Genomic DNA, 23,611 nt, shown 5'->3' with positions numbered 1-23,611 from the left:
AACTACCACGGACTACCCATGCCTAGAGCCAGACCAGAGCCTTGGAGGACGTGAGAAATTAAGTCGGTGTGGCCTTAGGTCGATGACCGTGAAAATGCCTACGGCGTTCTTTACTGACGCTGTATGGAGCTTAGTGACCCCTGATTTTTGATTTGATTACAACAATTGACCTACGTAAAGCTTTTGTGTGGCCACAAGGGACATGGGTGCGCCCCGAGCTGGTTTGTCTAAAGTCCCTTCTCTAAACAAGAAATTGTGTCTGTGTGAGTGTTTATCTGAAATTAACCTTGTGTGAGTGTTGTGTTCGTCAAGACTTATTTTGTGAGATACGACGTGCAACTTCAAGTCAGGCGGAGAATTTTAGAAGACGGCCATATAAGTGTTCACAATGAAGTTTGCCCTGGGGATAGTTGGCGCACTCATGGTGGCTAATTTTAGCTTGGGTAAGTACAAACCTACCTCTGTACAGCTTCGAGTTGACTTGACTAAATTCAACCTTATTTCTTGCAGTATATAACCCTGTGTATTCGTTTTGCGTTGCTGGTAGTTCAAGCTGTCGACTTAAATATTTAGTTAAGCCCTTCTCAGGCGTATAATATGTGAAATAGAGTCATTTTTTGCAGTCGGTACATTTGTAGGGTGCGGCCATTCTTGCCTTGAACTCTTCCCTTTGTTTTTTTCCCAGTGCCTAAATTACGGAATCACAAAGTTACCATCACTCGTAGTTTATTAGACTAAGTATAAATGCAGGGGTATGCAGACGTTCACAGTGCCTTATCTCTAGTTTGACATGGCAATTCAAAGATTACAAATGGCATACGATTATGCAGTGTGTAATATAACCCCCCTCCCACAAAGCCCATCTCACATGATAACTTTGGCCTTTGATATTAATGTGGACAATATTGTTGTTTGACGTTAGATGTTACATGTAGTATACAGTACGGTAAATGATGATTTTCAACGAATACTGTCCATACATGTCCAGCATCAGGGTGTAATGTACGAACTTACGAAGTTAAATTCAGTAAGCTAACTTCGTCCAAAAGCCGGGCGAAGTACGAAGTTGTACGAAGTTATGACGTGAGGAATTATGACGCGGCCTAGCTATATATAGTCTAACTTCGTACAGAGGGCGGGGCTCGTGAACGAAGTACGAAGTTGTACGAAGTTATGACGTAAGGATTATGGGCCTAGCTATATATAGAATAACTTCGTACAGAGGGCAGGGCTCGTGAACGAAGTACGAAGTTGTACAAGGTATGACGTAAGGGATTATGACGAGGCCTGGCTATATATAGACTAACTTCGTACAGAGGGCAGGGCTCGTGAACGAAGTACGAAGTTGTACGAAGTTATGACGTAAGGGATTATGGACCTAGCTATATATAGACTAACTTCGTACAGAGGGCGGGGCTCGTGAACGAAGTACGAAGTTGTACAAGTTATGACGTAAGGGATTATGACGAGGCCTAGCTATATATAGGCTAACTTTGTACAGAGAGCGGGGCTCGTGAACGTAGTAGAAAGTTGTACAAGTTATGACGTAAGAGATTGTGACGTTGCCTAAGCTAAATTCGATCAGGCCAGGCCTGTCGCGAAGTTATGACGTAGGAAATGGTGACGTGATCTAAGCTAACTTCGTACAGAGGGCAGGGGCTGGTTTACGATGTGCGAAGTTGTGTGAAGTTATGGCGTAAGGGATGAACAGCATTTCTTGTGCAGATCAAGGCATTACTGTATAGGCATTACGTGTTCCTGTTGAAATCAAATCTAAAGCGTAGCGACGCTATCAAATATATCCTTTAACATAACTTCTACTAAAGCTGACAGCGAAGATGACACCAGCTTGTTAGTTTTTACCTTCATGAAAAATGGAGGTATTGATTTTGTCGTGTGTGTGTGTGTGTGTCTGCGTGTGTGTGTGTGTGTGTGTGTCTGTGTGTGTCTATCTGTCTGTCTGTATCTGTGTATTTGTGTTACCGCACATTTGTAGTCAGCATAACTTCAGAACGCCAATGGATTGTGATGACCTTCGATATGTTGGTAGTTCCTAGGAAGACAATGGTCAAGGTCAAATTTGGGCCTCCTGTTGGCTGACCCTGGTACAGCAGCAAAACTTCGGTTTTTTATATATTTTGTCCTGAACATGCTATGGTCTCGGATTTTTAGTGACAGGCAGCTTTTACTGTCTGAAATAAATTGTGTGGGTTTTGTCCCCCTAGCAGCTTGTTATAGTACTACATGGAAGTTTCTGGTGAAACCTTTGAAAACGGATAAGTCCAAAAAGAAATAACGTATTTTCATCATTTTTGGTATGTAGGCTGCTTATAGATAGATGTACATAATCAAATGCAAATTATGCAAATGAAAACTTAATCTGCATGATTAAAGACAGATTCTGTTATTACAGTGTTTACCATAGTACTTTCATACATGTAATGTATGTAATCTACGGCAGGTGGAACATCAACAGATTACCAATTATGCAAATAATTACCAAAACTGCAGAATTAATTTGAAAATTCTGCGATTTCTTAAAAGTAAATGATGGGAATTTTATACCTTGTCACATGTGTAAGTTACTTAAAGATTAAGATTAATATGCATTAGTATGCACATTAAGGACATAGTGACTTAAAATATCGCAAAAAGATAGGAATTTCACAAGCAAAATTTTATAATTTGAGTCTAGAAACCCATAAATTTAACTAGATTATAGCAATTATGATCTTATTGTTGAATGAGACTAATCCCCCGAAAATATTTACATAAACTCTACAAATTTGATGGAGGTATGAAAGCTCTAAATTCGTGTTTGTTTTGATTCGAGCTGTCCGGTTAATGTGCAATTAATATGTTTACAACGTGTGTAACTTGTAATTCGAACTGTAGAATGTGTTCCTTAAGAGGTGTCTCTTATAATTCTTACCCTGGAATATGTTACATAAACAGTGTCATTTGTAATTCAAAACGTTTACCCTGGCGGTTTGATCAACAAGGTGTGAGGGAAAAGGTGTGAGGATGTGGACTGACACATCATCACGCCATCTGGAACCTACATGTAGAATTCAAATGTGAAAACTTTCCTCAGGAACCAGCAGTCTGTACGAAGTTAGCGTCTGTCATTTCTAATTTCGTACAACCTCTTACTTCGTACCCTGACCCCCGCCCTCTGTACGAAGTTAGCCCCAGTCGTTACCTTCGCCGAGAAGGTTATGTTTTCAGGGGCGTTCGTGTGTCTGTGTGTGTGTCTGTGTGTGTGTGTGTGTGTGAGCACGATAACTCAAGAACGCCTGGATGGATTGTCTTGATATTTGGTAGGTGGGTAGGTCTTGATTAAACCTGGAACTGATTAGATTTAGGGCCCCCTGGCGGCTTGTTATGGTACCGCAGCAGAACTTCCGGTTTTGATATCTCATGATCAAGGCATGCTAGGATCACAGAATTTACATGGATTATAGCTCTTGTGTTGGAGATGAAGTGACATGAGTTTGAGCCCCCTGGCTGCTTCCTCTGAAACTGCAGGGGCGTTTGTTGAAAAATGTTTAAAGGAGGATAACTCAAGAACCGATTGGTGGATCGTCGTGATTTTTGGTATATAGGTAGCTTAAGTGATGCTTAACATAACGATATTACAATTATGCAAATATGGATGTGATTTGCATAATAAATGAGGAAATTCTATAAATCACCTGCATTCAATGATAGGGCTATGTGACATATGTCAAGCTTGTGACATATGTAATTAAGAACGAGAGGCATATATCGATTATGCAAATGACGCCTTAATTTGCATAATTAATAAGAAAATGTTATAATTCCATAGTGTTAACTGCCTGGGATTTCATACTTGGAGCATTTGAAAGTTAAGTTAATGTGAACATAATTAAACATAACTTATTCGAATAAGGGTATCATTTGCATAATCTATGAGGAAATGCTATAATGGCATTCTTTTTTAAGACGAGACTGTATTTTGGTGTAGAATATGGTCAACAGATATAATTCATGCTATTGAGGATCCTATTTGCAGGGGGGTTAATGTATACTTGTTATAAGAAAGTCATTTGGCGAAGGCATGAGATCGTGGAACTCTAGTTTCTAACTTCGTACAACTTCGACATACCTCGTATAGATAAGATAGACCTACGGTTTTTCATTGACAAGTATCTTATACATATATACACTTTTTACAGCTGTCTCACAGACGATCCCACCTCCACTAGGTAAGTGCATCAATGTTTCATACATATATGTTATCGTGAAATCATGCCATGTACCAGGAAAGCTCATTAAAATCATTTTAAGAACAAAATATGCATGGGCATATTATAATTACTACTTTATAAAAGTTATATATCCGTAAATTTTTCAATCAATCGTGTTTTAGCATCTTGAGCTAATGCATGGCAAATGGAGTAAACTTTTGCGTTTCTGTATTTGCATACGGTTCACAATGATCTGTTTATACTATGCAATGCTACATGTTCGTTTCAAAATTGCACTTGTGAAAACCTCATGGTAAACTCGGTTCTTGTAGTGTTATCTAAAGTCTCAGGTCAATTAGAGCACAGTGGGAACTAAATTTTCAACATGGATTCGTTACAAAAAGTTCAGGAAAATAATAAAACCCTTCTCAATCAATTAGACATGAGTATTCTCGTAACTAATAAGTGCCAATCTAATTAGCTGCAAATTGTACAACAAGTTCTAAACAAAATTACAGTTAATCGTTGATTAGGGCTAAGCCTTAAACTGTATACGATTTGACAGACCTATGTTTATATTTTGTCATCAGAAACAACAAATGCACCTTCGTAACCAGCAACAACATATTATTCCCTTTTGTCAACTACAAAAAAAAATTCATCAGTGTCATCAGAATCAACTTATTTATCTGGGAAGGGAACAAGCACAACTTCTGGAGAAGGCTACACATCTGTAATGACGACCACAGCTGTACCAAGCACAACAAAGTCTGGAGAAAGAGACACATCTGGAAGAGAGACGACGTCAGCTATACCAAACACAACATCGGGACAGGGAGACACATCTATAATGATAACCATAGCTGTACAAAACACAACTACTGGAGTGGGATATACAACTGCAATGACCACTACAGCTGTACCGAGCACAACTACAGGAGAAGGAAACACAACTGTCACGACCACTACAGCTGTACCAAGCACAACTACTGGAGAAGGAGACACAACTGTAATGACAACTACAGCTGCACCAAGCACTACTACAGGAGAAGGAGACACAACTGCAATGACCACTACAGCTGCACCAAGTACAACTACTGGAGAAGGAGACACAACTGCAATGACCACTACAGCTCGCACCAAGTACAACTACAGGAGAAGGAGACACAACTGTAATGACCACTACAGCTGTACCAAGCACAACTACAGGAGAAGGAGACACAACTGTAATGACCACTACAGCTGCACCAAGCACAACTACAGGAGGAGACACAACTGTAATGACCACTACAGCTGTACCAAGTACAACTACAGAGGAGACACAACTGTAATGACCACTACAGCTGTACCAAGCACAACTACAGGAGGAGACACAACTGTAATGACCACTACAGCTGTACCAAGTACAACTACAGGAGGAGACACAACTGTAATGACCACTACAGCTGCACCAAGTACAACTTCAGAAGAGGAGACACAACTGCAATTACCACTACAGCTGTTCCAAGTGCAACTACAGAAGAAGGACACACAACTGTAATGACCACTACAGCTGCACCAAGCACAACTACAGGAGGAGACACAACTGTGATAACCAGTACAGCTGTACCAAGTACAACTACAGAAGAAAGAGGAGGAGACATAACTGTGATAACCAGTACAGCTGTACCAAGTGCAACTACTGGAGAAGGAGACACAACTGTAATGACCACTACTGATGTACCAAGTGCAACTACAGAAGAAAGAGAAGGAGACACAACTGGGATGACCACTACAGCTACACCAAACACAACTACAGGAGAAGGAGACACAACTGTAATGACCACTACAGATGTACCAAGTGCAACTACAGAAGAAAGAGACACAACTGTAATGACCACTACAGCTGCACCAAGCACAACTACTGGAGAGAAATACACAACTCTAATGACCACTACAGCTATACCAAGCACAACTACTGGAGAGGGATACACAACTGTAATGACCTTTACTGCTGCACCAAGCACAACTACTGGAGAAGAATACACAACTGTAATGACCACTACAGCTGCACCAAGCACAACTACTGGAGAGAAATACACAACTGTAATGACCACTACAGCTATACCAAGGACAACTACTGGAGAAGGACACACAACTGTAATGAACACTACAGCTGTACCAAGCACAACTACTGAAGAGGGAGACACGACTGTAATGACGACAGCAGCTGCACCAAACACAACTACTAGAGAGAAATACACAACTGCAATGACCACTACAGCTGCACCAAGCACAACTACTGGAGAGAAATACACAGCTGCAATGACCACTACAGCTGTATCAAGCACAACTATTGGAGAGGGATACACAACTGTAATGACCACTACTGATGTACCAAGCACAACTACAGGAGAAGTTGACACAACTGTAATGACCACTACAGCTGGACCAAGCAAAACTACTGGAGAAGGAGACACAACTGTAATGACCACTGCAGCTGTACCAAGCACAACTACTGGAGAGGGATACACAACTGTAATGACCACTACAGCTGTACCAAGCACAACTATTGAAGAAGTAGACACAACTTTACCGACGACTACAGCTGCACCAAGCACAACTATTACTGGAGAGGAATACTCATCTGAAATAACGACTACAGCTGTGCAAATGACAGCACCATCTGGAGAAGGATACACATCTGTAACAGCTCCAGGAACAACGAATCCACCATCATCAACAGGTAGTACAGAATACTAACCATCTGTTTTCTGTTTTTGTGGTAGTTTTATTCTATGAAGTTGTCGCCCTGACTGCACCGTCGTCAACAGGTTTATCATTATTTAGATTACCTTTTTTTTAAATAAATAAGCACGAAATCAGACCTGTTTGACACAGGGTACCGACCGAACGGTGTCAGTATTTTGACGTTCCAAGCTGACGGGACATGGAGCAATTCTATTCCAAAATACGAACGTAAGATGGCTTTGAATGATATCAATGTTAGAAATTTGTGAAAGAAAAATCGCAATTTATATCATTTTCATTAGCAATAAAAAGAGATTTATGCCTTCCCTTACACAGGTAACAGCACTTTGCCATGTAGATGATGAATATTGGTGCCGTTGTGTAGATTTTTAAAAACCTACATGTGCACATGTCTGTAAAAGTTCTTAAATTAACAGATAAAGTTAAACCATTTCAGGCGGACAATGCTTTACGTTGACTCCTCCAAGTAACGGAACGCTAAGTCCCACCGGGGCGATCGACTACCAGGACGTGGTCACCTTTACCTGTAACACGGGATACGTACTGAACGGCGCTGCTAATGCGATGTGCCAAGCTAACGGAACATGGAGTAATTCCGTACCAACATGCACACGTAAGACGGTTTGCAAGTTGTTAGCAATGTCTCGAATTCATCGGTACAGACACTTCATTCACAGGATAGTTAAAAAAAGTTTACTGTATCTAAAACATAGAATAGCCCTGTATAGAAAGAGGTCTCTTTGTGCATGTTCTGTATGGAAATAAATTTTAGTAATAAAAGTTTAATTGCCTTTTCAGCAATGCAATGCCCGACCCTAACGGCACCAACTAACGGAGCGATCAGTACCACAACGACCTCCTACCAGACCGTGGTCACCTTCACCTGTAACCCGGGATACGTACTTAACGGTGCTGCTGATACGATATGCCAAGCTGACGGAACATGGAGTAATCCTGTTCCAACATGCACACGTAAGACGACTTTTGAAAGTTAATTTTATATACTAGCAATGTCTCACGACTCCAACGGTACAGACATTGTAATCATTATGTAGTCAAAGGTGTTTTAGAAGGAAACTTATCTTAACTAAACTTGCTTTACCTAAAACATAAAAAAGCCGTGTAGCAAAAGAGGTCAATTGTTTGTCAATTATTTGTGCATGTTCTGTATAGAAATAGAGTTTAGTGATAAAAGCTTATTTACCTTTCTAGCAATACAATGTCAGACTCTGACAGCCCCAGCTAACGGACTATTATGCACAAGCACTTACAAGCAAAATTTTTTCTACCGCCTACGCTACATTGTTGATGGCATGAGAAGGGGACTGCTTATAATATTGGCAATTAGACCTCTACTAACAGCCGTTTTTTGTTGTTGATGTAATTGGGGACTGTTGAGCAGGTGTCTGTTAAATAGTATCGATTCCGCTGCTGACTACCACTCATGATCATGATCATGATGATAACATGTCCGTGAAACCGGGACACACATTGGCATTGGAATGTACTAAGTCCACCTGGAACATGATCTGGCAGTCAGGCAGATGTCTTGGAAGAAAAAAAAGCTGGTTCAGTGAAATTTACCAAGAAGTCTATGGCTCGATATTCTGTTTGTGTAACGTGGCAGCACTCAGGCTGCAGCCTAAGGCCGACTTGGTGTAAAGGGTATCATACTTGCTCCTGACGAAAGCATGTGTTGCACTGAGGCCATGTTGATTTGATTATATGGATGACATCCTCCGGGAGCCCCAAAACTGATGCGCGCGTGCGAATAAAAAAAAACGTTTTGCTAAAAAAAAGTTCCTTTCATTATGAAAGCTACGTGGTCATGAGGGCAAATGGCACAGAATATGGTTTGGCGAATAATCTAGTCTTCAAGTTCATTTCTTTACAATTTCGTCTTTTTTCGTTTGATTTTGGCATTCTACGACATTGGTATAGTTTTTATTAATTTTTTTTGTAACTTATGGTGTATTTTTCCTCAGTTTGCAACTGTTTTGTACGATTTACATTATGGTTGAAAACTTTTTTTTTTGGAAACGGCCAAAAATTCATGCGCGCGCGGATGTAATCCATATAATCAAATCAACATGGCCTAACTGTAGTAAAAATGTTTCTCTACTTTTTAGCCAGACAGTGTCCGGCGTTGACTACACCAACTAACGGAGCTATGAATCCTACCGGAGTTATTTCTTACGGGCAAAAGGTTACGTTTACCTGTGATTCAGGATACTTACTGGTTGGTGCTTTTAATACGAGATGCCAAGCTGAAGGAACATGGAGTAATCCTATTCCAACTTGCACAGGTAAGATGAGTCAGATATTCCTAAAAAGTAATCACACAGTTTCTTGGCTATTGAGAGTGTTTTTTTTAAGAAATAAACTTGCATTATTATATTTAATAGTAAGATTTGTATCAACTATGTAATTTTTCAAAGTTGTGTAATTTATTTCAGACATCGACGAGTGTACACTCTCAGCTGACGCACCCTGCGATGTAAATGCCAGGTGCATCAACACAGATGGGTCCTTTCTCTGCGAGTGCAACAGTGGATATGAAAAGAGTGGCTTTGAATGCATAGGTAAGGCATTTTAATAGACTAAAAGATATCTTAACTTTAACATCAAGTATATTTTCCCTGGATAAGGTCATTGTTTAGTTATACTTTTATATATATCATATATCAGTTTTGCTGCCTTTAAACCCCAAATAATATTTGCAAAAGATGATCCATTGCATGGTCTCTACCAATACCGCACACATTGGGGTAATATTTGACTCAAATCCATGTTGACGTTTGATGACTTCCTATTCCACCAGTAGGCTGCGGTGACGTCATACTAGCTATGGAATCACTACTCTGCTAACATTAGTACACAAAATAACATCTCCAAGGAAAGAAAAGGGTAAAGAGACGCCAGAGGACGAATAATCACCTGAGAGAGAAGTCGGTAGGCTGTTTTTAGCATGTCAGTTCTTCTACAATTTTTTTTTTTTTCATTTTTATTTATTTCATTTTCACACACCTGCTCAGCTTTGTCAAGTTGATTTTCAGTGGGGCCCAGTTTAAAGAAATAATAAAACATAAGTTACTTAAACAGAAGTAACAGAGAATTGTATGTAAAACATAAATAACACAGGTAACCAAATCATACAAAATAAATACATGATATTACATTAGAATCTCGAACAAAACCGTAGAGAACAAATCAAAATCGTTGTCCGTTACTCAAAAGCCATTGATCAGTCAAGGTAGGTTATTCATGTGGAGGTCAGAGGTCATATATCAAACTGTAAAGATTGTATGTTCTTAAGAGCAGCTTTAAAACATTTCAATGAAGTCTGTTGCATGATATTTTGTGGAAGTTAGTTATAACAGTGTACCACACGGAATGCGATTGAGTGTTGCCCTGCAGTGGTTTTGAAGAGAGGTAAGTACAATTTAGACGTCTGTCTGGTATTGTGGTGGTGAAAATTGTAGTTTGTAGTAGTTAGCCGAGTACAGTTACAATCACGACGTTCGTCATATCTTATCCGAAGGACATACATATGCTATAGAGTAAATTAGATTAAGAGAACATATGGCGTCACGGCAGCCTCATGGTGGAATAGGTCACCTTTTGCAAATGGGAGTTTGGGTTTAAAGGCACAAAAACTGAAATTAATAAATATGTCCTTAACCCTCAACAGTACACCTTCCCGGACTGATTAATCTGTACACCTGGGGTCCGCGCGGACCCCAGAACAGTTTTTTGCTAATTTTTAGAAATTATCAACATGCTACCAGCTCAATTGTTTTGCAAACTGATGTGGGAACCTCTGCGTCCACATTACATACAAAAATCATACATTTTGAACTTTTTCTATTTTTTGGTGAAGAAAAGAAGACAAGAAGAAATACCCGATTTTTAAACCCATTTCAGACTGAAGGGGCTTTTGAGGCCCAACTTTGATCTCAGATAGCGGCTAAACGGCTTGCGCTAGAAGTATCAAATTTGGAGACCTATCCTAAAATCTCTCTGGAAAAAAGTTCATATTAGTTTAATACTAGTAAGTTGATGTTTTTTTGCGTTGCCATGGCAACGGGGTTTTAGCAGTCAGTTTTTTTGAAAATAGAAGTAATTTTGGTATAAACATAGAAATTTTCTGAGTTTTATATTAAATTACACTTCTTTTCCAACATTAATAACATCTTACATAATTAAATATAAGTTAAGTCATTTAATATGAATAGAATATGCCAATTTGAAGACGTCATTGGTCAAAATCCAATATGGCGGACTATATTATTAGCTCTGACGTCATATGACGTCATAATTACACCAAAGTTATTGAAATGTAATTCTATTACTACACCATTCTCTGAAAACTTGGTATACATACGATGAGTGCATAAAAAATATAAAAACGGAAATAAGGTAATGTATAAGAAATCTCGTTTCCCGTCGGCTGAACAGACAATCACGTGACCCCTACCCTGATACTAATTATTCCGCCCCTTTACCCTCTGACCCTTCCTCCCTAACCCTCGTAAGGGTCATTCGTGGCTCAACCTTTCTCTGTACGGTCACACGTGACGGTGAGCTCACTACCCTAATTGTGTGTGTTTGTCTGTGAAATGGACGGGAAACATAGTTCTCTTCGGAGCTTGCGAAGAAGAGAACGCCAGTGTATCCATTATGATCGAAAGCCGGCTGGGGTCCGCGCGGGCCCCAAAAGAAAATCAGATATAATTTTTTTTATAAATGGTAGAAACGGAGTTTTCTGCACTGTATTGAGAGACAACTTTGTGGGTGACAATTACCTTAAAGTTCAGAAAAAAATCTTTAGAAACAAAAAAGATATTACAGAATATATAGTGCTGGGGTCCGCGCGGACCCCAGGTGTACTGTTTAGGGTTAAACAAGCACTGTAGACACTAATGGTTGAATTCTTTTACAATACAAAAGGCATTCTAAAGGAAAATAACTGCCTTTGGGTTCAAAATCAGACATCTCTGCTGTGTTGGAAGTGCAAAACGTTGCCAATTCTTTCAATCATACTTTGCTTACTACTAATAGAGAGTTGCGATAAAGATACAGATGTCTCGGTATAAATTTGAGTTACCTGGACAAGACAGCCCCGTGTCACAGGCCTGTGTCTCCTGAGCAGGTCCGTCACAGTCTGCCCCACCGTTCTCTGGTGCAGGGTTGGTGCAGGTTCTGTCCCGGGTCTCCGTCCCGACTCCACACGTTACGCTGCAGCCAGACCATGGGCCCCAGGCGGACCAACCACCGTCAACTGTATGGAGACAGAATAAGATTAAAAGTATTCAGGAAAAAAAAAACTTCGCTAGGAGTACTATAGACATCGCTGGTTGTATTTTTGGTATAGAGGAAAAACAGTAGAATTAATTGTATCTTGCTGTCTTATTTATTTCCATCATATTTTACTTAGGGGGAATACATTGAATATACAGCTACAGCAGTCTAACTTCGAATTACCTGGACACGACACCCCCGTGTCACAGGCCTGTGTCTCCTGAGCAGGTCCGTCACAGTCTGCCCCTCCGTTCTCTGGTGCAGGGTTGGTGCAGGTTCTGTCCCGAGTCTCCGTCCCGACTCCACACGTCACGCTACAGCCAGACCATGGGCCCCAGTCGGACCAACCACCGTCAACTGTAAGGAAGCAAATGTGGGTATTGTGAAAAAAAATAATAAATCTTGGTCACTCATTGGAGTACTGCAGAAACCAATGGCTGAATTCTCGCACTGTAAAAAAGGCATTCTAAAGGAAATTAACTGCCTTTGGGTTTAAAATCTGATACCTATGCTGTGTTGAAAGTAAAAACGTTGCCAATTCTTTCAATTATACTTTTCTTAGGGAGTTGCGATAAAGATACAGCTGTCTCGATATAACTTCGACTTACCTGGACACGGCACCCCCGTGTCACATGCCTGTGTCTCCTGAGCAGGTCCGTCACAGTCTGCCCCTCCGTTCGCTGGTGCAGGGTTGGTGCAAGTTCTGTCCCGAGTCTCCGTCCCGACTCCACACGTCACACTACAGACAGACCATGGGCCCCAGTCGGACCAACCACCGTCAACTGTAAGGAAGCAAATGTGGGTACTGTGAAAAAACTAAATCTTCGTCATTTAACCCTCAACAGTACACCTTCTCGGACTGATTAATCTGTACACCTGGGGTCCGCGCGGACCCCAGAACAGTTTTTTGCTAATTTTTAGAAATTATCAACATGCTACCAGCTCAATTGTTTTGCAAACTGATGTGGGAACGTTTGTGTCCACATTACATACAAAAATCATACATTTTGAACTTTTTCTATTTTTTTGTGAAGAAAAGAAGACAAGAAGAAATACCCGATTTTTAAACCCATTTCAGACTGAAGGGGCTTTTGAGGCCCAACTTTGATCTCAGATAGCGGCTAAACGGCTTGCGCTAGAAGTATCAAATTTGGAGACCTTTCCTAAAATGTCTCTGGAAAAAAGTTCATATTAGTTTAATTCTAGTAAGTTGATGTTTTTTTGTTTCTAGCAGGCAGTTTTTTTGAAAATAGAAGTAATTTTGGTTTCTGAGTTTTATATTAAATTACACTTCTTTTCCAACATTAATAACATCTTACATAATTAAATATAAGTTAAATCATTTAATATGCATAGAATATGCTAATTTGATGACGTCATTGGTCAAAATCCAATATGGTCGACCATATTATTAGCTCTGACGTCATATGACGTCATAATTACACCAAAGTTATCAAAATTTATTTCTATTACTACACTTTTCTCTGAAAACTTGGTAGACATACGATGAGTGCATAAAAACATATAAAAACGGAAATAAGGTAATGTATAAGAACGCCAGTGTATCCATTATGATCGAAAGCCGGCTGGGGTCCTCGCGGACCCCAAAAGACAATTAGATATAATTTTTTTTATAAATGGTAGAAACGGAGTTTTCTTCACTGTATTGAGAGACAACTTTGTGGGTGACAATTACCTAAAATTTCAGAAAAAAATTTTAGAAACAAAAAAGATATTACAGAATATATAGTGCTGGGTCCGCGCGGACCCCAGGTTGTACTGTTTAGGGTTAAGTCCGGTCTATTCTTTTTTTTCTTTTTGTTCTTGCAGACATTAACGAATGTACAATTGACTCACCGTGTGATAGAAACGCCAAATGCACTAACAGTGACGGGTCCTTTCTTTGTCAATGTAAACCGGGGCATATAGGGGACGGTTTTAACTGCACAGGTGGGATAATTGGTTATAAACTATTATTATTATATTAAATTCTATTGTGGTATGATTATGACCAACTAATTATATCTTGGGCAGTTTGAACTATTGATAAAACCTAAGTTTAGTCTGAGAGCGACGCACCATCTGCAAAGCAGCAAGAGCAGGCTAAAATATAGTATAGTAGCACACCAGTTACCGCATTAAAATAGTGTACTTAAATTTCAGCGCATCTGTAAACAATACTGTACTTCAGAATGGCTTATGTTCATGCTTTTCTTAAACTTTATATACCTTGTATCTCGTGTGACTGAATGAGGTTTTCTCAGGTCACATTCTTGTGTATTGTCTACACCAACAGAAGGCGTTAGTCTCTATCTTGCCTTTCTACTGAATAACCCAAGATGGACTGCAGTTTTCTCCAACCCACAACTGCGGGAAGAGATCACAAACTATACCATTGACACAGTAAGATGCAGTTACCATGACTATAACGAAGATTCATTTTCATAAATTATACATTCTATACATTGTATAAGATAAGTAAGTTACAATACAGTACAAGACTATACTATATGGTCAGTAGTATCTGCTGGAAGGATCTGTACCTAAAGCAATTGTTTTTCACGTGCTTATTAGAAAAAACGTACGACGTTGTGTTTTCTTTTCCAGTTGAGAAAAATCACAGCAGAGATACAAGACAGCATCGGTGACATTTCAGTCTTAGCGTTAAAGTAGGTTTGTTTTATCTACGAAACACGGTGTACATGTACATGTCCGCTACGGTTTTTGGAAGTAAAAGTTATAAAGTTTTAATTGCTTTGCACGAGATAAGTTCAAACCCCAACAGTTTTAAACAATCCATCTTTAGTCATTTAAATGTGTATGTAAACAATGCACTCTTCTCTTTTTTGTTTGGTACTTCCATCCTCACCTTAATTAGATATTAGCGTACAGTATAGTGCGAGTGGTGTAATTTACTCTTACTGGCAGTGTTTCATCTGGTGACAGACTTTCGACTTAGCTTGGTTTGGGTTTTAAAATTGTGTGATAGAGTGAACTGTTTCGGGGAAGGGCTAAACAGATGCAGTTTAGTCCTGCACTTGACGTTTTATTTCCCCTGCAGACCTGGTAGCGTCATTGCTGTTTCTCAACTCAACATGACAACAGAGGCCATTCCTGAGGCTGAGGCTCTGATCTCAAGCAGCACAAGTGGTGGCAACTTCGGCACCGAGCCGGTGGACCCCAGTTCTGTCATATTTGGCCCGCCCGGTGAGTGACATGTCAGCTGTCATATTATGCATTGATCAGATCGGGCATTTTAGCTTCATGTGAGATCGTTCTTCACGACTAATAGGGCATTCAGGCTGTGGCCACGTATATGGAAGTCTCATGCTAAAAAAGAACCGTAAAAGAACTACTTGTAAAAGAACTCAATAGACCTAAAGATAAGATAGGGATTGACACCCAGCAAATGTTTTCTCATTGCACGCATCTGTGGAATCGGTGGAGAACAGCTAATCCCCAAGCAGATCATACTGTAGCATTAGGCAGTATCCATCGGCTACTGGACAGTGCTCTAGCAAATTGATACTGCCTTCCCACTGTATGATCTACTTGGAGATTAGTTCTTGTATCTCTGCCCAATGAAAACATATTTTAAAAAAATTACGGCTCTCAGTGGCAGATATGAGATGTTGTCACATCGGCGCACCAAATCCGTAAGGTGTTTTTGGCACCCTGACAGACAGATTAGCCTAAGAGGCTCAGTGGGCGTCACTCCGCCGTATAGGTGGGGAAGTCGTGTAAAGTGCCTTTCCCAAGGTCACAACGTCGGGCCACGGTGAGTATCGAACCCGGGACCTCTCGGTTCCGAGTCCAGCGCTCTGAAAACATATTACTCAAATCATAATCATAACAATCAAGATAGAAAAATAGAGAAAAAAAAACTCTCGCATGGCGATCCCTATGTCTGTATCCGAAGAACCTGCTAATTTCCACCTAAAAATAAATATAAAAGAACCTAATAAATATCCACATAAGTTTGTTTTCTGACAACGTGTGTACATGGATATCATTTTTGTTTCACGTTAGCTCTCATAGCGGGAGACAATGAGTGTCAAATCGGAACTCATAACTGTGATCGAAACGCCATCTGCAGTGACAAGTACGTGGGATTTGAATGTTCCTGTCGCCAGGGGTTTACAGGGGATGGGACCGTGTGCACAGAACTGTTCACATCAGGCACTGAGCTTGTAGGAGAGCTGGGAGAATTCACGAGTCCTTCATATCCAAACTACTACCCTGGTAAGTATGGTGAGGAAATAAAAAAATGTAAATACAACACAACCTTTAATAAAATTCCTCGGTCGACATGTTTTATATCCTATTAGATACGTAACCCAAGAATTTACAACTCGAGTCAGTTTAGTGACAGTCTCATTTTATGCCATATATAATATACATCCACATTTTACCTGTACAGATAACCTGAGACACAACTGGACCATTCGGGCGGTTGACCCGGCCAAGGTCATCCTGCTCGAGTTTACGGAGTTTCATCTCGAGGGCGCCACCTACGGAGTCTGTCGGTACGACAGTCTGTCCGTTTATGACGGGGAATTCGCGGTAAAGGGGGACCTGCTTGGTATGCGTCACAAAATTCTTATTCCATACTTCCATCATACTTACTTACACACTTGGTATGGCGGCTTTGAAAAGGTGTTTCATGTCAGAAACCCCTGTTTCGCCATGCCATCCACAGTGCATATTGTACGTAGTAAAATTTAATAAATAAATAAATGAATAAATACTTACTTCAAAACGGACTGCACGCGTGTAAATAAGGAAGATTGGCAAGAAAAACAATGTATACCATGTATACCATTTTACGACAAGTTTTACATTACGGCGTAGTAACCCTTTTTACACATGCTGAATATTTCAGGAACGTTTTGTGGATCAGAGTTACCCGCGCCTCAGCGGTCCACCGGTAACGTGATGACACTAACATTCCAGACTGATGAACAAGAGTCATTTCAAGGGTTCAATGTTACTTTCAAGCAGATAAACAAAGGTGCATATAACTATATCTATGGTGTCCATTGACACAAATTTGTTACAGTTTATTCTCGGTTGGTGAAATATAACGTTGTTGAAAGTCGCACTGCCCAGGTTGGTTGTTACAAACCAAAATAATTTAAGTATTTAGTTTACGGATGCATAAACTTACATTTGAGTTCTTGTAAATACAAGCGGCTACAATCTACTGGTAGCAATAATGACAACAACAACAACAAAGTAGCATATGGTTTTATTTTATTTAATGGGGATGCTTAAAAGAGACAAAAACTATTTTACTAAACTGCTCTGAAGTTTAGTATGCTCGAGTTGAGAAATGTAAAAACGGCTGTGAACGCATGGACAATATGTTTTTCAGTTGCAATAATTTTCCGTTTGTCAATTGTTTTTTTTATAAAATTACTTCAATTGAACGACCCGTAATTTGTTTCGTAACCTTAATTTCTAATTCATATTGACTTTTTTCTATTCAAAACATAAAACGGTTGCACTCATTATCATTATCTGTTCTATACATTTTGACGTGTGCATCCATTTAACCAACATAGCGTAAATATATTTACACACGCAACATCTGAATGGTACATGTATATTGCTTTAGGTATTTATATAAAATTTGCCGGCTGTTTGGTTATACAGGTCCTGCCAACATTGATCATTACATCACTTTTTCATTATTTATTCTTTGATATATACGAACCCAACAAGTATTAAAGAAGTTATTGTAGAATCTATTTGCTAATATTTCAGTGGTGCTGGACTTTAAACTCGGTCAGTTCGCCTGTTTTAACGCGGAGGGATACATCACAAGCTGGCAGCGATGTAACCAACAGAAAGACTGCCGGGACAACAGTGACGAACAGAACTGTGGTAATTTTTTTGGCGACGCCTCAGGGGCGGAGCCGTTAGTATAGTACTGCGATCGAGTTGAAAATATTCTAAAAATTCCGTCAATGCATTCCCTAGGGAATTACTTGTTTGAATGACTCTGTGTTTGTACACAGCAAGTAGGGATATCTAAAGTGATGGTTGATCTTTTGCAGAAGTCTTTTGTGTAAAGTTTAATGGCTTAGTTGTCAGTCGATAACTGGATACTTTATAAGTAGGAAAGGCCTATGTTACCATGCATGCAAAAGGCACCTTTTCCGGCCAACTGTGGCTTTTTGCACACAGAATATTAATGATTGTCTTTATTGATATTTCAAATATGTTCTCTTCTATCAAGAGAGAAAAAATAGAATAAAATAAAACAGAATAATTTTGTTGCTCATAAGAAAGAACAAGGAGCAGCATATTCAAGCTTAAAAGAATAATGTTTTAAGTAAGTTTTTAGTTTCAACCATATGATGCTGGGCTTTTATTTATAACTTAACTGTGTGCTAATGATGTATGTTTTGTGTGTTTTCCACCTATGTCGTGTTTGTGTCAGTCTTGCCTTTTTTTATTCATATTTTTTCTTTGCTTTCACGATGCTGCTGCATTCAATGCTTGTTTTTCAATCTTCTTGCGTGCAAAACATGAATGCACACCCCGATCCTTCCTTGACTGGGCTTCGTGCTTGCCAGTGAATCCCTGCTGCAGTCTGCATCTCAGGGTGAGACATGGCGAAATTTACCTGTGGACACAAAAAGAGAAAAGCAAATGAGGTCCATATTTGAATAAGTTATGTGATTTAATGATGTTTACCTTCACCTAACTTTCAAATGCCCTAGGTATGAAATTCCAGGCAGTTACCATTGCTGAATTACAACATTTATTTTATTTATTTAATCAACTTCACAGAAATTAAAATTCTGAGAGGAGCCGGCAACAGGAACATAGAGTTCCTCTACTAGGCCGACTCCTCTAGAAACATAGACACAAAACAAACAAACAAACAAACAAACAAACAAACAAGCAACAATTAAAAAGAGTAATCAAATCACTAAACAATTATGGCAACGACAGGTAGTGGTCCAGGTGCATAAGTTGTCGGTTGAAAATGTGTCATTTAGGCGAGATCTGTAGAACGAAATTAACAGTTTTTTAACATTGCTGAATTTCTCATTAATTATGCAAATTAAATCTTAATTTACATAATATCTGCCTGTGTTTTTCTCGTTCGCAATTACATATGCCACATGCTTTAGTAGTCCTATCATGTAATTTAACTGAATCATGGCACGGGGGCCTGGTACCCAGGCTACATTGTTTTCCCAGCAATCATTAATCATAGAATTCGAAAGCATGGTACTTTTCAAAACTCACACAGCTTATCGTGAAAGAAGTACTATAGAGATGCGAACATTGCCTAACTATCGTGATTATTTACAATATTGCGTATAATAAGGATGGTTGGGCACTCACCTGGTATTTTGTTCCACTTCTTCTGTCTTGTATTCTTGAGTAACTTTTGTGTTTGTCGTCATGTAGAGCTGAAAGAAACAGTGTAGAACAGGTTAACGAAGTTTGCTATATTCTAGGGTTGCGTTATTCTGCATAGTTCGACAGCGTTCAGCGTGACCGCGGAAGAAGACATGCGTACAGAGCAGCAAAGTTTAAGTGCATCAATCATTAAGGGTTAGGGTTAGGATGTATCCACACCGGATTGTCAATAAACAAAAAATACATCCACGTCGGGTGTGTCAATAAGAACATAATTTTTTATATCCACACCAAGTGAATCGATAAAGAGAAAAAATTCCTATCCACACCGGGTGTGTCAATAAGGAAAGAGAAATATTTTATATCCACAACGGGTGTGTCAATAGCCACGTACTTTCTTAATATCGTACGATGATGTAACCAACAGACCCGTATGGTTTACCGCTTACTGGCCATCGAATCCGCATTATGCATTTCTAATTATAGCGAACTCACCTTTCCTATAACCGCTGATATTATAAGCCGACAAAAAGCAAAAGTAGGGAAAGTTCCAAAAGATTTAATGAGCAAGTACCCTATTCTAGTATATAATTATTGTACAGACAAAGGGCGAATTTTCTTCTATACTCTCACCCCGTCCAATCAACCCCGCCGAGACAGCAGATTCGAATCGCTTCCTTGTTTACTCAAACCACAACATCAGTCAAAGCAAAGTTTTTAAAATGATTGTTTTAAAGTTGATAGTTGTGGCTGTTGGGAAATGAAATGATCCACGCGATGTACCATGGTGATAGCAGGGCATACATGAATGTGACGGTACAAGGCGCGGATTTTTCTGAAAACGATGAACTGTCAGTCTCAAAACGTATGAAGCAGAGTCAAGGAACTGATTGTAAATACAACGGAACGATTATTCGCCCTAGCACCGTATATACGTAGCCTCCCCGGTATATCTACGGTCATGGACGCCCGCCTGCGCTTCTTCTTGTATAATCTTAAGAAACCAGTTCTACATCCTCAACAAATGTAAAGGCGAATGTTTTCATCTTTACTCTGTGACCCAATTTCCCCCAAACCACTAGAAATTTTCACGTTGACTTGTCGGGAACTGTGGGGAAAATCACTGTTGTCAGAAGCTGGGGGCAACACCTACTTTAAGCCAGAGAATCGCAACAGGCTAAGTTTAGTGGGTACGTCATTTAGAATAGTATAAAGGGTTATCATAGTGTAGAAACGAAATTAATGAGTTATTTACGCAAGCTTTACAACAACGATTGACAGCGAAGGAAAACATTTGGACGAAGCGGTATCAGAACCGTCAGGACGCCGGTGAGAACAACGATTCTTTAAATTTCAAAATAAGAGACGCTACCCGAGCAGAACGTGGGGCCGCTCAGAGACAATGTCACCTAGCCTGAACGACTGCATAGAAAAACGGACTGATCGAAATGGAACAACTTACATGTTACATGCACACAAAAAAATCATAACATTACCCAAAAAAACTTTAAACCAAAATAATACACCGTTTGATGGTACACGTAAGAAGGCAACATGAACCAAGACCGTGGACACAAATACACACTACATATGGCATAGTTCCAATATTAAAAGAACAGTCTCAACCTACTCAAGTTTGGGCTTACCTCCGTGCCTGCACGACTAAAATCCGGGGGCCTTCCAAGTGTGCGCGCTGCTCCGGCAAGGGTTGACCGGGCCGCGGGACACCCGCTTTCCACGCCCGCGCGCTGTTGGCCCGTGCGCTGCTCCAGATTGGCCGGGCTACCCGCGCTCCACGTCCCGCGGCCTGGTCGTGGGGTCACGCCGCCGATGGACGTGGGGTTTTTTTCCGTGCGTAATGAGTCTGCAAGTAGGTCGCGGTGATATTTATACGAGGACACATCCTTATTAACATGTTTTGCCAGCTCTGTCCATGTTTGGAATATCTGGGAGGGATTAAATATTGCTAATTGTAAGACAATTACGCCTGATTGGCCAAGACAATGAATACGATTATCTAACTACATTTCTGCTGACCACAACAACTTGTGCGAGGCAACCTCCGGCCATCTGGCCAGGGTCACTGTATGGGATGGTGCGAAAGGGGTCAAGCTTGTTGTTGTAGCGGCGGTGTAAACAAACAGAAACCTTCCCCGAAACCAGTGAAACGTAAAGCCCCTTATATTACCAACATGAGCACATGTCCACAGCGCAAGCCTTTTCAAATTCCAAAACGCTGCCGAAAAGAAATGACGGGTTCCATTTATTTAGTATAACGATGATACCCATGGAAGATTATAAAAATAATGTGTGTCTTTATTCTTCTTCTGTTGTGTTTCCTTTTACTGTTTGTCCTAAAACCGCTACAAAGAAAAATATGTGCCCACAGAAACGGACAAAAGTGCATCCAACGTTACATTGTGACGCGGCGATTTGAGGCATATAAAAACTAGCCTCCACCAGACCTTTCTACGGGAATACGGATCGTAGAAAGATCGGGGAAAAAAAAGATTAGAATTGGCCAAGGGAGTCCGGCCGCGAGGAGGTAGTTAAATGACCCCCTTAAATCTTTCCCTCCGAAGGCCAGTCAAACCTACAAGGTCCTACAAGGCGGTCAAACTCTCCTGGCAAATATTCTACTATAAATAGCCAGCGTTGTGAGTCTGGTAGAGGCTATGTAAAGACATAGTCACTGAAAAAGTCAATTGTGAACGACAGGCCAGATCAAGTGTATAGCAAATATTAGTATCTGGATATACGTACATTTCTGCATTCGGAATCAGAAACAACGAATGTCACCAAGGAGCGCTCTTATCTACGCACCGCAACACGTTCAATTCGACAGAACAACAACAGATGACACTTGTGGAACCGCCTGATCTTCGCGGATCAACTTTACCTCTATAAGGTCGTTCTGTACGTTTCTGGCGAGTGTATCTGTGGTCACTCTATTTATTTATTTATCAACCTTGGATGCATGTTGGTGTCCCCGCAAACGTGTGTGGCGGACAACACATCTATAAACCAGACCTCGTGACCGTGGCCTGTTTGCGAACCAGCACACGGACAGCATCCAGGATATAATACAAGCACCTACAAGCACGCCAGGCCTATATCTGCAGCATTGGGGGTTCATACCGCCTTTCATAAACATTTTTCTGACAATCCCGTACCTGCGAAAAGGTTTGGGTTTGATAGCCTATTCCTACCCTTACAGAATATACACACAGCGACAGAGCATGCTATGTTATGCACATAATGATAATGTATATGATATACATATGGTTTTTGCGTATCGATCCAGAGTCCAGAGCGCACGTAAACTATATTGTCCTGCTTTCTATTATATGATCTTATATAAGGTCAACGACCGCTTGACCGGGCATGTAAAATTTGCAGCGGTGGAGAAAAGGATCGCTTCGGTAGACTAGATAATGATCACCGTACCGGTATCCAGTGATCTTTGTTCCAACTGACTTTATACAAGGAGCTTTCATCACAAGTAGTATGTCCTTTTATGTCTTACAACTTTTGATAGATTTTATCTGGATTCATGTGCTGTACGTGCGCTCTTATAGAGTCCATTCCAAGTCACCGCGTGTTTTTTAAAATAATACCTTTAATATTTTCTCAATGTTTTTATTTTTGAAAATATTATAAATATTCTGAAATTATTATAAAAATGTACGTACTTGAGTAGCATGTTTTCGAAAATGTCATAATTTGCAAAAATTTAGAAAGTGGCAATCAACTGAGATCTTAATTTTAATTTCCTTTTTTTTAACAGTCAAACTTCGTATTTACTTGATGTGCAGTTTCACCCGCGGCATCTGGGTTTACGCCCTCCGGTGGCGTCCTTTGTAGTCCATGTAGTCAAAAGGCAGACGCCTGCATACAAATGAGCCCGATCATGACGTCACACGCGCCGATGCAGACCGAAGATCGCGATCGCCCGAGCTACCGGCAAT

The 23,611-nt window shown here is 40.1% G+C and overlaps 2 protein-coding genes and 1 long non-coding RNA gene across 3 annotated transcripts; 1 reads left to right on the top strand and 2 right to left on the bottom strand.

Annotated features, from left to right (window-relative positions):
* Positions 1-5,750: 5,750 nt before the first annotated feature.
* On the top strand, positions 5,751-6,953 carry LOC109467158 (integumentary mucin C.1-like). The gene has a single exon (XM_019765099.1). It carries the CDS (start codon positions 5,751-5,753, stop codon positions 6,951-6,953), a length of 1,203 nt encoding a protein of 400 aa, XP_019620658.1.
* Positions 6,954-12,127: 5,174 nt separating this feature from the next.
* On the bottom strand, positions 12,128-15,339 carry LOC109467157 (properdin-like; the record flags this gene model as incomplete). Its single annotated transcript, XM_019765098.1, has 6 exons — positions 15,327-15,339; positions 12,939-13,045; positions 12,686-12,713; positions 12,511-12,620; positions 12,437-12,446; positions 12,128-12,243 (listed from the first exon to the last, which is right to left on the bottom strand). Coding segments are annotated over exons 1-6 (384 nt in total), but the record flags the coding sequence as incomplete, so codon positions are not given.
* Positions 15,340-18,723: 3,384 nt separating this feature from the next.
* LOC109467178 lies at positions 18,724-21,396 on the bottom strand. The gene is made up of 3 exons (XR_002140065.1): positions 21,290-21,396; positions 19,626-19,693; positions 18,724-18,894 (listed from the first exon to the last, which is right to left on the bottom strand). It is a non-coding gene; the product is annotated as an uncharacterized LOC109467178 (long non-coding RNA).
* Positions 21,397-23,611: the final 2,215 nt, after the last annotated feature.

This window comes from Branchiostoma belcheri, unplaced genomic scaffold (genome assembly GCF_001625305.1).
Source record: "Branchiostoma belcheri isolate BF01 breed outbred unplaced genomic scaffold, Haploidv18h27 scaffold177, whole genome shotgun sequence".
In the NCBI taxonomy this organism is placed as follows: Eukaryota; Metazoa; Chordata; class Leptocardii; order Amphioxiformes; family Branchiostomatidae; genus Branchiostoma; species Branchiostoma belcheri.
Note: the sequence above shows the minus strand (reverse complement) of the source record. Positions and strands in the feature narration are given on the sequence as shown.